This window comes from Gambusia affinis, linkage group LG20 (genome assembly GCF_019740435.1).
Source record: "Gambusia affinis linkage group LG20, SWU_Gaff_1.0, whole genome shotgun sequence".
Lineage (NCBI taxonomy): Eukaryota > Metazoa > Chordata > Actinopteri > Cyprinodontiformes > Poeciliidae > Gambusia > Gambusia affinis.
The window spans coordinates 1,390,595-1,409,483 of NC_057887.1; the positions used below are offsets into that span (position 1 = coordinate 1,390,595).

At 38.8% G+C, this 18,889-nt stretch overlaps 2 protein-coding genes across 2 annotated transcripts in view; both read right to left on the reverse strand.

Moving 5' to 3' along the window:
* The window catches only part of mtr (5-methyltetrahydrofolate-homocysteine methyltransferase), a 29,047-nt gene extending 13,519 nt beyond the window's left edge, over window positions 1-15,528 (reverse strand). Inside the window, exons 1-20 of the mRNA XM_044102453.1 lie at window positions 15,328-15,528; window positions 13,909-14,120; window positions 13,715-13,804; window positions 8,461-8,530; window positions 8,282-8,374; window positions 7,975-8,081; window positions 7,731-7,790; window positions 7,106-7,200; window positions 6,920-7,020; window positions 6,589-6,650; window positions 5,345-5,412; window positions 5,184-5,263; window positions 4,270-4,382; window positions 4,036-4,176; window positions 3,513-3,698; window positions 2,463-2,642; window positions 1,824-1,940; window positions 682-822; window positions 483-572; window positions 209-361 (exon numbers count right to left, since the gene is read on the reverse strand). Coding sequence (XP_043958388.1) covers window positions 209-361; window positions 483-572; window positions 682-822; window positions 1,824-1,940; window positions 2,463-2,642; window positions 3,513-3,698; window positions 4,036-4,176; window positions 4,270-4,382; window positions 5,184-5,263; window positions 5,345-5,412; window positions 6,589-6,650; window positions 6,920-7,020; window positions 7,106-7,200; window positions 7,731-7,790; window positions 7,975-8,081; window positions 8,282-8,374; window positions 8,461-8,530; window positions 13,715-13,804; window positions 13,909-14,120; window positions 15,328-15,376 — 2,208 coding nt within the window. The 5' untranslated portion in view covers window positions 15,377-15,528. The remainder of the gene's footprint in view (window positions 1-208; window positions 362-482; window positions 573-681; window positions 823-1,823; window positions 1,941-2,462; window positions 2,643-3,512; window positions 3,699-4,035; window positions 4,177-4,269; window positions 4,383-5,183; window positions 5,264-5,344; window positions 5,413-6,588; window positions 6,651-6,919; window positions 7,021-7,105; window positions 7,201-7,730; window positions 7,791-7,974; window positions 8,082-8,281; window positions 8,375-8,460; window positions 8,531-13,714; window positions 13,805-13,908; window positions 14,121-15,327) is intronic.
* A 1,092-nt stretch (window positions 15,529-16,620) lies between these two features.
* bms1 (BMS1 ribosome biogenesis factor) overlaps window positions 16,621-18,889 on the reverse strand; it is a 17,397-nt gene continuing 15,128 nt past the window's right edge. The window contains exons 22-23 of the mRNA XM_044102604.1: window positions 18,309-18,470; window positions 16,621-17,045 (exon numbers count right to left, since the gene is read on the reverse strand). Of these exons, the coding sequence (XP_043958539.1) occupies window positions 16,818-17,045; window positions 18,309-18,470 (390 nt within the window). The 3' untranslated portion in view covers window positions 16,621-16,817. The remainder of the gene's footprint in view (window positions 17,046-18,308; window positions 18,471-18,889) is intronic.

Below are 18,889 nucleotides of genomic sequence, written 5' to 3' on the forward strand. Positions count from 1 at the left end.
AATAAAATATCCTCCAGACTCAATTAATACATAAAACAGAAATATTTAATTATTTCTTGCGCCCGGTACCAACTGGTCCACGGATCAGTACCGGTTGGGGACGACTGGTTTACATTACTGTTAACATTAATGGCATGACTAGAATGAGTGGCATACAGACGATATGATGAGAACTGAAACAATGAGTGTAGGTGAATAACAGGAGCACCTGTGGCAGAAACATCTTCCCAGCTCCAAACAAGTCCCCCACCACCTTCATGCCATTCATCAGGGGCCCCTCGATGATGTGAAGCGGTCTCCTGTAGCGCTCCACCTGAGCCTGGCACTCCTCCACATCCTCCACCACATACTTCTCTATTCCCTGACAGGAACACAGACAACAGTGTGTGGAATACATTTTTACACTTGCATCTAAGCATAACACACTTTGGGCCAAGTGAAAACACCCTCACACACACGCCCACTTGTGCACACACACTTACCTTGATTAGAGCATATTCCAGCCTTTCTTCTACACATGCTTTCCTCCATTCATCTGTCTGAACCACCTTCTTCCCTCCTTTACCTTTATTCTGTTAATGAGAGGCAGACTTGTGTCAGTCCAAGCAAAGCAGGAACAACATCCACAGCAACAGAAGCAGCAACAGCCTGGAGGACTGATGGTTGCCAGGTTTCCTCTACCTGAGCGTAGGCCAGCAGCTTTTCTGTAGCATCAGCATCTCTGTTCCAGATGAGACTCTCACACAGCAACAGCAGCGTCTTATCAATGTCATCATAAACAGGAAGGTTCCCGGCATTTACAATGCCCATATCCATCCCATCCTATACAGGAAATGACATCAACTCATTTAAATCTCACTAGAGTTTTATGTGTTCAGCAAAATGCCTGAAACAGAACATAAAGAAGAGGGGGGAGGCTGAGCGAAGACTCCCAGAGAACAGAGGCCACGCAGTCAGCACTTCATGAACCCTGTAGCAAGACAGAGAAGCTATTGTCTCTGTGCAGTCAATGTAACAGAAAATGTTAACATTTTTTATGTTTTTATGAATGTTAAAAATCCTGTTTTATTTATCTATTTTCAACTAGATAAATACTGATAGAACAGCCAACTTTATTTTTAATCCTTGCTGGACAAAAACACAAAAGAACAAGAACTAACATTTTTCAACAGAACAGAGATATAGAAAATTCAAAACAACATAAATTCTATTTTTCTTATCTGAACTAAAATGAACAAAATCAAAAAATGTTCCAGGGCGTGGCAGTGGTAAAGTGTGTGACCCACAGACCTCTGTCTCTGTCAACAGGTCAGGTTCAAGTCCTGACCTGTTGACCTTTGCCACATATCTTCCTCCTATCTCACAACCTGTTGTCCTGTCAGTGTATTGTTAAATAAAGGCTACAACTGACAAAATGTCCTTTAAGATAAAAAAGAGAAAGATATTATTGCCAGTATCCTAAATTTGCTATTTATTTTAGATGTTTTTACGCTTTTATTATATTTTTAAATTCAATCTGACTGAGATTAGATCTCACGGACTGTTATTTTCCACATGGACTTTTTTCAACGGTCACCAAGAACAGATCAGTTGTTACACAGAAGATGTAAGAAAACTTCAGTAGAAATGAGCCTCTGGACCAGGAGGAGCAGTGAAACTGAACTGAATTTGAATCTTCCTGCTATGACATCATAATATTGTCATAACAACAAGCTGTGCGTCTGTCATCTTTAGGTGTGATGGGAATTCATAACAACTGATTAGAGAAGATAGAAAGGCAGCTGTGTCTGAGTATGTGGATGTAACACTGTAACCATAGTTACCTTGATGGCATGATAGAGAAATGCTCCATGCATAGCTTCTCTGATCGCCTCCATACCCCTGAAGGAGAAGGAGAGGTTGGACAAGCCTCCACTGACCCTGGCTCCTGGTAGGGTCTCCTAATCACAAACAGACAGCTTTTCATTAGAGCGTCTCCTCATTACCCATAATGCTCTTAGTCAGTAGAAATGTGATTATACCGCTAGAAATGAGCTGCCAACCAGCTCCATTGTTTACATCCCAAGCCCTTTAAAACTCATCTTTTCCCAGACGCCACCTTGAGGCCATTTTCAATCCCAGGATGGATTGCTGTTTGAATCTATGCATAAGTGTGTGAGCAATGGCTAAAGTATTGTGAAGCCACAAGGAGATAAGGTTGCATACATTACTGCAAATGTATCATCGTTAAAATATCAATATCGCAGAGAAGTGTAAATAAATCCAGGCTGCTGAATCCTATAGCAGCCAGGATAGTTTTGCACTCTGCTGTTTTTTTGTAAAATCACCAAGTTAAACTGCTATATGACAGAACTATGTGTCTAAAGTCAGCCAGAGGTCTGTCACTCTATACAGAAAGCTGCTGTATGGACAGAGGGGCACAACCCGACTGCAGACCTTTTGTCTTAGATTGATCTTGTTACCTTGATAAGCTTGGTGGCCCTGATGAAGTTCACAGCGTAGTCATTGTGTTCCTCCATGCCAGTGCCAATGGTGAGGATGTTGGGGTCAAAGATGATGTCGTTAGGATCAAAGCCAACCTTACTGACCAGCAGGTTGTAGGCCCGGGTGCAGATCTCCACCTTCCGCTTCGTGTCTGTGGCCTGCAGTCGCAGCACATTGATTAGCAACTGTACACCACCAGCAGTTACTGACTGCTGCTCAAACCTTTTGTCCAATGAAAAAATATCATCCTTCAATATCATTGCTATGATGGCACGGTGTATGTCTGGTAAAGAGAACACAGTGTATTCAGCAGGAGTGAAGCTGTCCACATTAATCCCAATGAAGAGAACTTCTCATTCAATTAGAATAGTAGCTAGAAGGGCAGCAGTAGGATGTAGGATAAAGCAACATCCTACATGTCCTGCATAAAGTTGGATTGACTAATTAAAGGTTTCTCTTCTGATTAGGAAAAATTGAACAAAAAAAATCAGTTTCCTTTGATTGATTTGTTGTGGAGACATTCACTTCCTGTTGTTGCTCCAATCAATAAAACTCCACATATGCCTCGGCCATCTATGACCGATATATTTTTTGTCTGATTGTGTCTTAGAACTGTAACAACTACTTCCTGTCGTCTTCGTCTCCCTGCATCAGTGACAACATCAACATGGTTGTTGATCATATTATTTGTGTAATGCGAAAAGTGTTTCCATTACTTTAGCAAAGTAAAAAAAACAACAAAAAAAACACCTCATCCTGGCAAGTTTTTTTTTAATTGCTTAAAGTGCTTTCTTTAAGCTAAAGGGCAATTTTATGGTCAATAGAAACAGCCATTGTTGTAGCCAACCCAGGATGGGTTTATTTCCTGATAAAACTTTTCTCTGTATTGTTGCTCCTTATTTCTGGCTTTGTTACAAATGTTGACATGTGATAAGTGTGTGAGCAATGATATGATGACATATAATTTTATGATTGTAATATTTTTGTAGACAGTATGTGTGTGTGTTGACTGAATACTTTGGCCTCACCTGTCCCTCCTCATCAAAGGCCATGACCACCACAGCAGCTCCATAGCGCTTCACAGTGGCAGCTCTGAGCAGGAAGTCCTGCTCCCCCTCCTTCAGGCTGATGCTGTTCACCACGCATTTGCCCTGACAGCACTTCAGCCCAGCCTCAATCACTGAGAAGTTGGACGAGTCGATGCAAAGAGGAACCTGCAGGACCAAAAACAAAACTTCTAGAAGCATGAGAGGCTCATAAAATATAGAGCAAAGTTATTCAGTCCCTCATTAAACAGGTAGGATGGTTCTGAAAGTGTAAATAAACAAATGTCTGACATATGATCAGCAAGTAAAACAGATCAGCTCTATACCTTCTCTTCAACTCAGAACACCTAACAATAAGACACAGTAATGATGGTAATTCTACATGTCAGGTTCACTTATGGGCATCTGATGAGGCTGAGGTTCTGTATTCCACTGTTCTTAAAAACAGAATTCTGCTAAACATGGAAAAAATTTGAAAAACAATGAATTCATTTGACTGTCTTACCCGTGCAACATCAGGCTCAGAGGCTACAAAGTTACAAAAGCGAGCCATGGCAGCCGGACCGTCCAGCATGCCCTCATCCATGTTGATGTCCAGGACCTGGGCTCCCATCTCCACCTGGGCCTTGGCAATACTCAGAGCTTCCTGAAGACAAAACAGAAGAACACACTGACAACAAACCTGTCTCCTGAGGTGGAACAGTGGTGATTTTATTACAATCTAAGAAATAATAATAACCTCATATTGTCCAGCCATGATCAGTTTGGCAAACTTGCGTGACCCAGCCACGTTGCAGCGCTCGCCAATGTTCACAAAGTTAGTGTATGGGCCAATCCGAAAGGGCTCCAAACCTACAAATTACAAACATTTTCTTTCCAACAAGGCAGGAAGTTATCAAGCATTATAGAATTATGATAAACATATGGAGGAAACTTTAGTTTTCTGTAACAACATAGTTTGAGCCTGGAAGAAAACTTCAAATAATGCCTGAGTGTGACCGACTGCAATAACAGATTTATTATAGAACCAATCTGAGGGATAAACTGTCTGCAAAAAGCAAAGAGAGTAGATCTGTTTTGTCTTTCAGAGAATAATAAAATATCATTTTTTTTCAATGTATAATGAAGTATATTCATTCAGTAGAGTGCAGTATCATTACAAAGATCATGTTTTTTTCTTTGTTATCATTTGTACATGGCTTGCTTTGTGTTTAATGATGTGTTTGTATGGATGGCTGACTGATGCCTGTGGTGCAGTAGATTGACTTTGGGAGAAGGCGTAGACTATACAAGACTTTATTTTCTTCAGGCTACTTTTCATCCAGAGCCTTTGCTTGTGCCAACACGTGATATGTTCGTTTTAAACTGTAAATTAAATAAATAAGCAAGTTAAAAAATTAAAGCTTCACTTCCCTATCAGGCTGAATCTGGTAAGACTGTCTCGCATCTGGACAAGTCTTGGAAAGAAAAGCATTTTAAAAAGAAATCTGAAGAGCTTGAGGAGAAAGTCATTACATCTCGTCTTTCACACTCCCTTCAACAAGAGATGAGAGACTTTGTATTGTGAACCTATGAAGCACTAAAACTGAATCAGTTATCAGGCATATGATGGAAAATTCTCTGAGTAAGCGATGATACTGGAACCATTTATACCTGAGAGAAGCAAATAGTCTTTAAAAGTATCAGCAGCAGGAACTCGTGGCTGGCACTGCTTAACTGCCTCGGCTATGGCTCTGTGTGAGGAGGAAGAAGAAGATCATGTAAAAATGGACGATCAGGATCACTGAGCTGTCAGAGAAAAAAACCACACTGACCTGATGTGTGACGGGGTGGTCCCACAGCATCCCCCCACTATGTTCACCAGTCCATCCACTGCAAATTCCTGCGAGAGACGTGACACTTGAGCAGCATTCAGGCAGCCAGTGATAGCACAACATCACAGATGTTTTATTTTTTTTTACATTTAAACCTAAAATCGGAAGTTTGTGTTAAACTAAGACATGTGACAGATAAAGTCTCAAAACTCCACAGAAACAGAAAGTATCTATTATCTTTCTGGGGCATTTTATCAAGCTGAAGTAGTTCTTGTTGAATCAGTAATCCTGAAACGATCCACTCACCATCACCAGAGTTATTCATGTTAGCCACGGAGCCTCTGACTATGGAATGCATGCAGACAACTGAACCTAGGATGTCTCTATGGTGATGAAGATGTCATCATCATTTTAAAAAGAAGATTGGCCAGAAATATAAAAACACTTGTATGAGCAAAGTCTGATTTATTACTCAATTAGCACCAAATGACAGATGGCTGACAACATCAATAACTTATCACATAACTATCAAAATGAATATACTGCCTGAATTCTGGCGCTACATCATCCTTAGAAAATCTTTTCCTTTTTAATTAAGTTAAATGCTACACCAGCCTTAGAAAGGAGACAACTAACTGCTCAACAGAAACTACTCCAGGTTTTAGGACTTTTGATCAGTGATATGGGCTGTATAGGCAGTTGCTCAGGGTGGCATCAGAAAGGGGTGGGGCACCCAAAAACTAAAAATTAATCATATCTCCAAGAACCACAACTCTGCGCATATTCATATTTCAAGCTTGCAAAGTTAGGCATAGCAGTTAATTGTGATTAATCATAACACCAGAGTGTGATTAATACAATTTTTTTTTTCTATTAATAATACTACAGAAAAAATCAAGAGGACATGCTATTCAAGTCAATGTGGGTTGACCTTTGCAAGTCGGGAAATGGCTATAAGGAAATAGCTTCTAGCCTGAAAGTGAATAGCTCTATAGTAAAAGCAAACTACTCTTAAAGTACAAGTGGAAGTGTGATGAAAGGGGCTGCAGCAGGACCCACCTCACTGAGCGGGATGGGAAGAGAGGTCAGAAAATCTTCTGCTTACCTGAACTACAGCAAAACATGGTGTCCTGTGCTAACAGTTAACAAAGCAATCAAATATTTTAAGGCTGAACTGCACATCTTTATCAGGGTGCTAATGACTGTGGCAACTGCTAAACATCAGTGTGGAAACTGAACAGGACCTGCAGATTGGAGGCTGTAACTTGAGGTGTTTCATCATATCCTCCAAACGTGTTGGGAAGCCCTAACAGGAAAAAAAAAAGAAGACAAAGTGTTATTAAGATTACCCCTGACCTCATCAATAAATGGACTGGCTGGTCCAACAGACCAGGCAACAGGAAGTAGAGCACAGGTCAAAGCAAGTCCTTTAATGAAAAGTAAACAGTTTAGACTGATCACAGAGAACCTGTCGGCATCTCACTGAAGCCTTCAGTTATTCAATTAAATCACCAGCATTGTATCTGTAGAAAGGTTACCATTCGACACTATGGACTAGATGTTGTTGTGGGTTACCTGCATTAGGATAACAGATGATGAAAGCTGTTGTGTTTTTCCCAATCGCCTCAATAAAAGGCCTCATTTCTGTTGCCCCCAGCGCACAGTTCAGACCAATACTGCAACACAGCGAGGCACACATCTGACTCCTGTCTGTGTTCATCCCACATCACCTCATGTTGATTCTCCAACAGGTCAACTCACCACAGCGGCTTCGCATGGGACACACTGACTACGAACGCTTCGCCCGTCTGACCGGACAGCGTCCGGCCGCTCCGGTCCACAATGGTTCCTGAGATCTGGACCGTCCCAAAAACACCTCACAATGTAGTCATGACAACATACCTTACGTCATAGTTTCTGTACTGTACCATAAAATACTGCAACCTTTAGGAGTAAATGACTTTAGGAGTAATTTTTCCAAGTAATCCCCTGGAATTATAACAAGTAATTGATGCTACACATAAATGTTCTGTTTGGTCATCAGTGGTGATTCAAATTCCATTGTTCACCTGTGAGGTTAATTACTAATCTAGAGCAGTGAGTTGCACTGGAAAATACCTATTTCTATTTTGTGCCTAAATCTGATTTAACAAATGCAAAAGTTCCTGTCAGCCATTTTAGCAGAAATACAAACATTTATACCTTTTAGTTTTATTATTTTTATCTGCAGCAGTGAATTAAATAAATGCAATGATACAGATAAACTGAAATAAGAGCATCACTTCTATAGATACACATAAACATGTTTGACAAGTTTCACAGATTCAAAAAGTCTCCAAGTGGAAACTTCAGTTAAGATCATTAGAGTATAGTGAAAATGACGTACAAATATGGGCTTCCTTTCATAGGTCTTTTCAAAGAGAAGGTCGATGGCAAACAGAGCAGCCTGAGGACACACAGGAGGACAGCATCATGAAACTACAGTAAGAAAAACTGTATGAGTAACAAATGCCACACATTACATCTGCAGAGCATTAATCACTGAAGCTATGTAATATTTTATGTATGTTTAAGTTGTTTTTAACAAATTAGACACCTTGTTGCCAGGATTAAAGCCGAAGAAACGTTACCTTGGCGTTGGCCGTGTCAAAGATGGTCTCTACCAGAAGGATGTCTGCTCCGCCGTCCAGCAGACCTCGAGCCTGCTCTGTGTAAGCCGCCACCAGCTCATCAAACGCTGGAGTCACAAAACCAAACAGCAGTAAGGACAACAGCTACAGAGGAAAACATTCTGCTTCTGGATCAGTTCCCTGCTGTGGCCTTTGGGAGGTGAGGCTATTCTTCAGCGTAGTCATGGTGACCCGGTATCCCGTCTCACTGGTCTCCTTGTACAGTGACTCAGGTTGAGGCAGATTTAGACTAACGCTAAATTCTTACTTATGTTCCTGAAATCCGGTTTCTCCACAGATGGGGACACAGAGAGGGTTTTATTGGTGGGGCCCAGCGCCCCGGCAACGTAGCGTTTCCTACCTGAGGAAACAGGACATGTTAATCCCATGAGAAACCTCTGTGCTGATTTACAACCATCACTGCAGCAGACAGGAGGGTCAGCTAACCAGACTGTTTGGTGACATCATCGGCTGCCTTCCTAGCCAGCTCTGCTGACGCCCTGTTGAGGCGATAGGCCTGCACAACAAACACACAGTTACCCTCTGAAGGAACAACATGACCCACATTAAACTCATCTAATACAGAATAAATGACTAAAGTGACAGCTACATTAGCCACAGGTTCCACATGCTAGTAACAATTGCTTGGATTACGACCTTGACTTCACAGAAATCCCTCATAACAAACATCCATGTAAGTTAACGGCAGCTAAGTAAGAAGTTAACGGCAGCTGTAACTCCTTCATGTAAACTTTTTTTCCATAATAAAGCAGAGCATATATTAAAAGGATTGAACAGGATCATTTTTACTTCACAACGATCAAGAAAAATATTGCTTGTAATGCTTCACTCCACTTCAGTCCACTTCTAGGGGACATATGTGGCAGTTGGACAGATTTTCTTGTGGCCCTTAACTGAACCTCAACAATGCTACAAATTTGTTTATTAAATTTTGAATTTCAATCAGTGTGAAGTTATTACTGACATCATTTCCTTAAACATGTTAATTAGAACTCAGAATATTTGTATTTTTACAAATACACTACAGTAGAACCATGTCAATCCAGACTTTTACTTAAAAACCAACTTTGCTGCATCCAAATCAGCTTTTCTTTAATTTACTGAATGAGACGTAGGTGACACACTCTATGGAAGTAAATATGTGCCATCAGAATTTGAATAAAAAATACCACTGAAATTTGAATGTTGTATATTAGTGCTTACATTTTCAGTATTAAAATAAATTCAGAATATATTTTTAACCTAAAAAAAATTTCAATGTCATTATTTTTGCAGTAAAAAAAAATTCGGTGTAAATTTTTTTACATGGTTGCAATTTTCAGTTATTAAAAAAATTCACATTCCTATTTCAAAGTGATCAAATTTTCAATATACATATTTTTCACAGTTTAAATTTTCAGTGTTAAAAAATTCAGCATATAAAAAATTCAACTTTTAAAAATTAGTAGTGCTCAAATTAGCCGTCTCAAATTCACCGTCTAAAAATTCGCTGTCTCAAATTCAGCGTCTAAAAATTCGCTGTAAAAATGGCCAAGGTTACTTCAGGTCACAGACATTAGCAATGGATGTCCGATTCCAACATCCACATAATCACGTGACACAACCGTCATATTGAAGAAATACCAGCATCACCCAGGCTGGCGACCATGGAGGCGAACGCAAACCCAACGGTGAGTTTAATGCTTTCATATTTCTATAGTATATTTTATTTTGTGCATGAAGTTTGATACATTATCTTAAAGCCTGATTTAAAACACGGGTTGGGCCGTTGTTAATCTTACACCGTGTAGTGCCGGCATATTACATCTTGCTACCTCCTAGCACCCGCAGCCCCTCCCCGCTGTCCCACGTCCAATTTCCCCAGTTTTATTTCAAAAAGAAATACCACTTGGGTCAAGTCTAGAATCTTTAAAGAGAACTGATGGGTGGCGACATTCTGGGTTGTTTGTATGTTGTCTTAGGTGAGACTGAGACAGGCAGTCTTAGTAAAGTCGTAATTTTTCAGGAGATGCTACCGCTAATATGGCTGCCTTGTGTGCTTCAAAGAGGGGCTGTGAACACTTTCCGACATTAATTATAACCACAACCCCATTCTGTTCAGCTACCGTATTGTTCAGGTGACTTCATTACAACATCATCCAAAATACTGCTTCTCTTATCTGACAATTGTTGATATACAATATTAATTTACATTCATTTTACTTTGCCTAAAACCTCGTTCTGTTACCTAGCAACACTATAAACAACCGCCTTTGTTTTTTCAGTTGATTTTAACTAATTTTCAAGAAAATATATGCTTGTAAGTACATCTGTTAACTTATTTTAGATTAAATATCATAATTTAATTTAGATTACTGTGACTTCTCAATGCTGACCTACTGATGTCAAAATACTTTTTTATTTTACTGGCAATTTTTTTAATGTTTTTTTTCTTTTTTCAAGGAACTTTTGCTGAATCATATTTTGATAGACTCCGTGATCGTTTGGAGCAGGAAGAAGCAGTTTTATATCTGGGAAGAGTGTGCACAATCAAAGGTTTGTACAAATGACAAGTTTCAATATGTGATGCTTTTGAATGTCTATAGTAACATTAGCTTTGTGTGGTCTTCAATATGACGAGATTTGAAGGGCAGTTTTAATCGTTTATTACTCCATAATTGAAGGACTGAGCGACTGTGGAGAGATCTGTGGGCGGCTGTAACATGCATCTATTATGGCTACACTACCTTATAGTAGAGGTATACCTGGACATTTCAAATGTAGCACTACTCTTCTGTTGCCATTATGTCTTCCTGCCATGTCTGCAGGATGATCTGGATACTTTCTGCAGTGGCTGGGACAATCACCCACTTGAACTGAAGCACCATGACTCCTAACCTGCTCTGGGTTCTTGGTCGTACACATCATCCAATTCCTGAACCCCACGGTGCCTTGACAGAGGTTATTAAGATTATAACGGAGGCTCAGATGTATTTGCTGAACATTTTATGTTCAGATTTTTATTTAATAACAATAGCTGAATAACGGCAAACGGCTGTTTGTAACCAAGCAACCAAAATCACCAGAAGGCAATCATGTTTTAACAAGATAACTATCACATTTTAATAAGATACATATGACGTTATAACGTGATAGCGCTCAATTTTTTTCCTGTGACAGCAATACGCTTCCGTGCCAGTTTACAAATTCACCATTTATGAAATGTAAAGCAAAATGCTGATCATGTTACCACAGAGGTGAATTTTAGTGCTTTTATGGTAGACATGTCAGAGAACAAAAATGTTCTAAATTTGTAATTTGTTTTTTTTCTTTACTCAAAAGGAACCCATTAGGTACATTTGTACATTTTTGTATTGCTTTACATTACTTCAATTATAAGAATCAGAAAAAGTTTTGTCTTATGTTGTTTATTTTCTAATACCTAAAGCATATATGAACTCATCTAAGTACATTCAATAAAATTTTGCATAAAAAAACAATTTCAGTTTCATATTTAAAACTGCCTGTACAAACAGTACTGACTCAGAGAAATGAAATATCTCTGAACATTGTGTTATTCTAGTTCCTCTAGTTTTGAATTTGACAAAACTAGAGAAATTAGAGTAACAGCAATGTTGTCGCTCTAATGAGTAATACATATGATCACATTTAAACATATGTATCGAACTTGTGATCTGACAAAATCAGAAAATTGAATTGATTCTACATTTCAACAAAACTGTTTTGTTTTAACAAACTGATTCACAAACAAAGAACTGCTACAGCTTAAATGTAGATTGTTATTTATTTATTTATTTATTTTTAACAGGTCAATCACTCAAAGCAAGCCAAAGCCAGACTGCGTAGAGGAAATGCATGCTACAAAATCCTCACTGAAAGAGTTGTAATTCCAGTAGTGACAAGGAATTCTTAGTGTTTTGTAGTTTCCACGAACAATCTCCACAGACAGACTTGCTGGCAGATTTTCCCATCCAGTCCAGAATTTCATCATGTCTCCTCTTCCTCCACTCCGTGGTCTTTCAGTTAGTAAATTAAGTAAGTGGCTTGCAGATTCAACAATAGCATCCTGACTACCCTGTAGTCACAAAATATATAAAAGACAAAGTAGCAGTTGAAAAAGGATTAGTTAAAAAGAAATTTACACTTCATGAGAATGATCACTTTTACTCAGGAAAGCTCTGTGCTGTAGGGTTCCCACCTTTCAGAAATTAAAATAAGGATCTAGCAGATGGAAAGTGTCATTCTATTTCACTAGAGAAACTAAAACTGCAGTACCATAAGTTTTAAAGAATAAAGAGACAGTATAATTTCTTCAGTTTCCCTCTTAATTTTTTTTTTACAATTGCTAGCATTCATCCTCACTGACACTGTTCAGCCTGGCATGTGTGTCTTCCCTCTCCTGTATCTTTGCTAGGACATGGTAGAGTATCGGTTGAGGACGTTTTAAAAAGACGCAGGTTGAGAACGGCTCACCACGACTGCTAACCCTCTTTTGCACCTAGTGTTTCTAGGCAACCGTGACATCATCAATGGTCCAAAGCGTTCTGGGGTCCTTACTAGCTCCACATTAGCTGAGCTTAACATGTCTTGTGTTTTATTTTGTAATTATTGTTACACTAAATGTTTATATGCATGTGATAGGCGTTACTGTCGGACATACAGAAATACCGAACAAATCGCGTCTCGTACGGCGATTCCGTATTTTCTGAAAGGGATGGCAATCCTACTGTGCTCTTCTCTCATTAAAATTATAGAAACTATATAAAACACAAATAAATCTACAATTTGTAAGATTAACAACGGCCCAACCCGTGTTTTAAATCAGGCTTTAAGATAATGTATCAAACTTCATGCACAAAATAAAATATACTATAGAAATATGAAAGCATTAAACTCACCGTTGGGTTTATGTCACTCCATGGTCGCCAGCCTGGGTGATACTGGTATTTCTTCAATATGACGGTTGTGTCACGTGATTAGGTGGATGTTGGAATCGGACATCCATTGCTAATGTCTGTGACCTGAAGTAACCTTGGCCATTTTTACAGCGAATTTTTAGACGCTGAATTTGAGACAGCGAATTTTTAGACGCTGAATTTGAGACGGCGAATTTGAGCACAACGAATTTTGAAAAGTTGAATTTTTTATATGCTGAATTTTTTAACACTGAAAATTTAAACTGTGAAAAATATGTATATTGAAAATTTGATCACTTTGAAATAGGAATGTGAATTTTTTTAATAACTGAAAATTGCAACCATGTAAAAAAATTTACACCGAATTTTTTTTTACTGCAAAAATAATGACATTGAATTTTTTTTTAGGTTAAAAATATATTCTGAATTTATTTTAATACTGAAAAAGTAAGCACTAATATACAACATTCAAATTTCAGAGGTATTTTTTATTCAAATTCTGACGGCACATATTTACTTCCATACACACTCTGTAGAGCCATTTATCAACTTAAAACTGACTCAAGTTGTGCGTAACAAAAGCAAAAAAAGGGCTTTTAGCCATCAGGAACAAGCTCACAGGTCAACTCTGATAAGTTCCGGTATGTAGAAACAGATCCTGGAGAATTTCTCAGAATGAGTTCATCAGTGGTTAATCAGTGAACTCTCGTCTCTCTGTGTGCATGACCTTTGTGTTGGCAGCAGGAGCCGTGTGCTGCTCTTACCAGCTGTTCCAGTCCATAATCTGCCTGGGCGATGGATGTGCTGCTGAACGTGTTGGTCTCAATGATGTCAGCTCCGGCCTGCAGGTACTCCTGGAAACACCCCATGGACAACACTGCAGCACTTTGGTCTAGTCAAAGAAGCCACATGTCCAGCATCAGACAAGACAACATCTGGATCCATCTGCGTGGATTACCTTGTGTATGTTATAAATGATGGCTGGCTGTGTGATGCTCAGGAGGTCGTTGTTGCCCTTCAGAGGTAGAGGATGCTCCTTAAACTCTTCTCCCCTGAAATCTTCCTCCTCCAGCTTTTCTTGTTGGATCATTGTTCCCATTCCACCATCTAGGACCATAATCCTTTGCTGCAGCAAAACTCGCAGCTCTGACTCCATTGGAGAGCTGCAGCCTGGACAGAAAAACACAAGCAGTACTCTGCAGTAAGAACGCTGGCTCGGTTCCATCAGCGTGGCTCAGATCGTCCTAAACCACAGTTAGAGCTGAACCGCAGATCAGCGTCCACAGTTCTAAAGAAGATCCATGAATGACCAGGAGTTCCTGAAACTCTGGAAATCTAAATGGATAGAATAACACTTTGAACCGATTTGGTGGTTGAAGAACAGATTAAAAATAAATATCTTTGAGGGACGATGGTGGGTTGTTGGTTCAGTTTAGGGCTCTGTCCACCTCTCTCGTTGTGGTAAGACTCTTCACCAGCCAAGCCTGCTGGTGGTGGTGCATGCTAGCTATGGTTACTATTCATAGCTTGCCACCATCAGTGTGTGAATGTGTGTGTGAGTGATTGTAGTGCTTCTGGGCTTGATAAAGCGCTATATATTAGAGTCCATTTACTATTTGAGCTCATATGTCTGTTCAATAATTTAGCAGCAAAAAGTGTTAAACGTTTTGTCAATATATGGTTTCAGTTAAAATACAATTAATTTAGTTTAGTCGCATTGTGGTTTATTATTGGGTTTTAATAATTACTAGAATTAAAGATTTTAGAATAATGAAAAAAAAAACATTAAAGCTATGTTAAAAGGTATCACACCCCTCAATTCTGGAGTGCAATGGTACCATTAATTATTATTTTTAATGAAGTGTTATCAATAATAGAAACGGAACACAGACTACACACTCAAAATAAAGCATACGTTATAATACATATCTCAATTAATTATAGGAGAAATAAAAGAAATGAAGGAGACATGGAAGCCACATTATCAACAATAATAAAACAAATTTACACAAATCAAAAAATCAGTGTCGATGTGAGAAATAAGATATGATAAAACTTTATTGTCTGTCAAGGAGGAAATTTTCCTTCGGATCTCCAACATCCTATCCAGACCAACTGCAATAAAACAGTTCATTTTAAAACATGCAGCACAGTATGCATGTAAATATTCATACCCCGAGTATGAATATTTAACCCGATTCTGATTTGACCTAAGCGCAGCCACGAGTCGGTCATCCTGTGAGTTCTGCTGGGCTGCAGACCTGAATGTTAACATGTGTTTTCAGGTGATCTGTCAACTGCAAAACAGTTGCATCACATCAGAGTTTAGCTCCAAGCTAACAGAGAACCATGTGACAGTGCCGGGTGGAGGACCTACCTGCTCCCGCAGCTGCGCAGAGCTGATATCGGACATTTGTCGGAGCCATTTGAAGCCAAGCAAGCCGTGAGAACAGCGCAGGTATCGTCCTGAACACCCAACGGATAATTATGTTTCTTCAAACTTTTCCTACTGAGACTACTGGAAGTGCCAACCATGGCTTCCGGTCACAGTCCTTCAAGATAAAGGCCCTAACTATTTGACATAAGCCAACTTCCGGGATATGAGTGCGATTTATTTGGCAACTCACTATACCAAAAAAATCAATCTGGTACATTGAGGGTGAAAACTTTTATTTTTAATTAAAAAAAACAAAGAGGGTTTTCTAAATAATCGCTTCATTTTAATGGGGAAAATATTTTACTCAAATTATTTTTGAAAGTCGAACCAAAGTTTACAAAATGAAAAGCAATTGCAATTCAATTGTAAATTCCATAAAGTTGCTCAACAATGAATCAGAAAGTAAATTTTCAGTTTGAAATTATTCGTCCCCCTCCCCGTAACTCCTTTATTTATATTATATACATACACATCTAGAATAATTCCACTTGTGTCATTTCTTCTTAATTCTCCTTTTTTAGTATTTTCATTAACTCTGAAGTTTATCCTTTAAGATCTATTTGCTGTTCAAAATTCTATGTATAATTATTTTTTTGCTGACATTTGTCTTTTGTTCAGATACAAGGATCTAGCTGTCACAGAATGGAGGTAGTGATAAAGACAAAAAAGAAATAAAATCTGAAGTAATATTTTTGACCATAAGCATTCAGTCACAATACTGGCCATTGAAGCTAAAGTTTGCTCTTGTTTTGGTGAAACTGTATTTCTTAGGCCATGTTAGGGTCACTTTATCTCAGCTGAGGTAATGTAGAAGTGGGCAGAGCCTCATCAGGCCACTGAAGCCAACCAATCAGAGAGTAGTTTGTGAAAAGTGAAATCTTTTGTTTAAACAGGTTGGATCCTTCTCTATCCATCAGTATCTCAGATGGTGGCATTCAAGATAAGCCCCTGATGCAATGAGCTCTACACAGAGCACCCAGCTGTTCCATGTTCCATGCTAAAAACAAAAAAAAAAAAAAAAAAAAAAAAGGTATATGGGAGAGCTACTGCCTTTGCTTTGTAACAAGGATCTTACCAACATCAGATTGGTACAGTGGCTCACTTTGAGCTATTTCTAAATGTTTATGGTCAGATATTATCATCTGATCATAAACAGTAAAAATTTAAAATTTAACAATTAGGATCTATTTGCATAAGTTATACGTGCACTGGTCTCAAAAATCTACGCTTTCATACTGATGTCGCATTTCTTTATTCCACTGTAGGACAAAGTTGTAGTACTGTCATGAAACCAGAGACCATAATGTGCAGACCTAAACAGAAGATCTGAGCTCACACCAGGTTTTACTTAATAAAAGCGTCTCCAAGGAGACATAAAAACAGTCCGTCATAGTTCTCCAGAGTTCACACACACTGGTCCAGTGAGGGAGCTAGAAGTCGCTGGACGCTCCCTTCAGGCTGGAGCGCTGCTTCTTCTGGTCCTTCTGACCCATCACTCTGTACAGCTTCTTCTTAGCCTCTCTCTGCCTCTTCAGCTTAGCCTCCTCATCTTTCTCCTTTTGCTGGAGAAACTCTTTGTGTTTGGCGTGCTGCACCTTGTGGGCATTTTTCCTCTTGTAATTGTGGACAGTGCTCAGAGCATGCAGAAGTGCTGCCACCTAGAGGATCAGAAGAAACTGTCATCTTCTAACATGAGGACAAGACAATAAGCTGGCTCCTGTTTGAAAAGAGATCACCAAACTCTGATATCAGTGGAACCCACTCAGATTTTATAGACAGACTGACAATCCTGTTTTAAGAGGAATTTCCTTAACTCACTTTCAGCAAAGGATTAATCACATCAAAATTTGGGGCTTTATCTTGACCCCTTTACCAAACCATTCATATTAGGGGTGGGCCAATCAGGTTTTTGGCTGCTGATTCCGATGACCCATGGGGGACGATGACTGCAGATCACCACAGATCACCAGGATTGGCTTTTAATTTTTCGCTTTAGGTATAAATGCTACTATGTTATCTGGCAAAATGGAAAAATTATCTGGCAATAAATTCACTTAATTTAGACATAAAACATACAAAGAACTTTCAGGCACAATACAGCAGCTACTCAGTCAAAAGGACAACTGAAAAACCTGCAATCAGTAAAATAATATTTAACAGTAAGGCTCTCTGTACCATAAATTATTCACAATATCACAGCACTGCCTATATCAAATAATGTCAAGTAAAGAAGGAAACTTTTATTCAAAGTCAAATGCAGGTTGAATCAAAATAAACAATCCTGAGTGACTGAATCCAAACTTCCTGAGAGCTTGGCTAGCTGATTAATGCTGCTTCTGATTGGTTGTTTCTGACCAAGCTGAGTAATTCTGAAGAACTCAGAGGAGATCGATTTTTTTTTCAGACATTACCTATTTTTTTTTTAACCACACTCCTCTGGATAGTCTCCTTAAGACCACCGATGGTTAAACCTAACCAGGTCCAGATAATTGATCTTTTTCCACCTGCCTTTTTAACGAGCCTACACTACACCAAATGAAATTATATCATAGAATATTTGCCATGTCAATCAATTACACAGCTTCAAATATTAGCTTAACACTCCCTCCTTATATCTTCACTGAAATAAGATTTCTCACCAGAATACCCAATCTTGTAATACATAAATGCCAGGCAATATGCTTTTTGCAATATTCATTATAAAATGCATTAAACCACAAATCTTATTCTGTAGCATTCAACAGTACAGGTTAGGACCGGACCATTGCTAGACAAGGCCAGACGATCCCAAAGTACATTGACATTTATTGTCAGATACTGAAGTTCACATAAAAACAGATTTGTCTTAATAAATACAATAATGTGAAGCAGTAACAGATAAATTTGAGAAAATCCTTTTCAATCAGTCCAGTTATGCTCACCTTCCTCTCATGCGGCTCTCGGATCACGCTGGGCCTCTGGAGGTCCCTAGGGGTCTTTCCTTTGGCCTGCTGCTGTTTGGGTTTGCTCTTGAAGGGGAGGGCTTTCTGAAGCTCCTTGGGAATATGGAGCCGATTGAAGCGGCGCGGAGCTCGGACCACCGGCTGGAAGGGAACCACATGGATTCACAACCAATCACTACATCAGGGAAATATTTTATATGTTTATTTTATAGCTTTCTGTATGAACACTGGGTCTGTTTGTCATGTGATGAGAGTCAGCACAAAGTGTTAAATTCAGATTATTGATGTATCACAGGTGAATAATAAATAAACATAATATTATTTCAAAAAACCAAAGACATTAAGAATAATGTATTCATGCCCCTTGAACTTTTCCATATTTTGTCACATTAAAACATATACATATTTAGAATTTAATATGAAACACCAAGACAAAGTTGTTTACAATTGTGTAGTAGAAAAAAAATTATACATAATTTAAAACATTTTCTATACATAAAAACTGAATGGTGCTGTATGTGAAAATATTCAGTGCAACCAACTTCCTTCAGAAGCTGCCT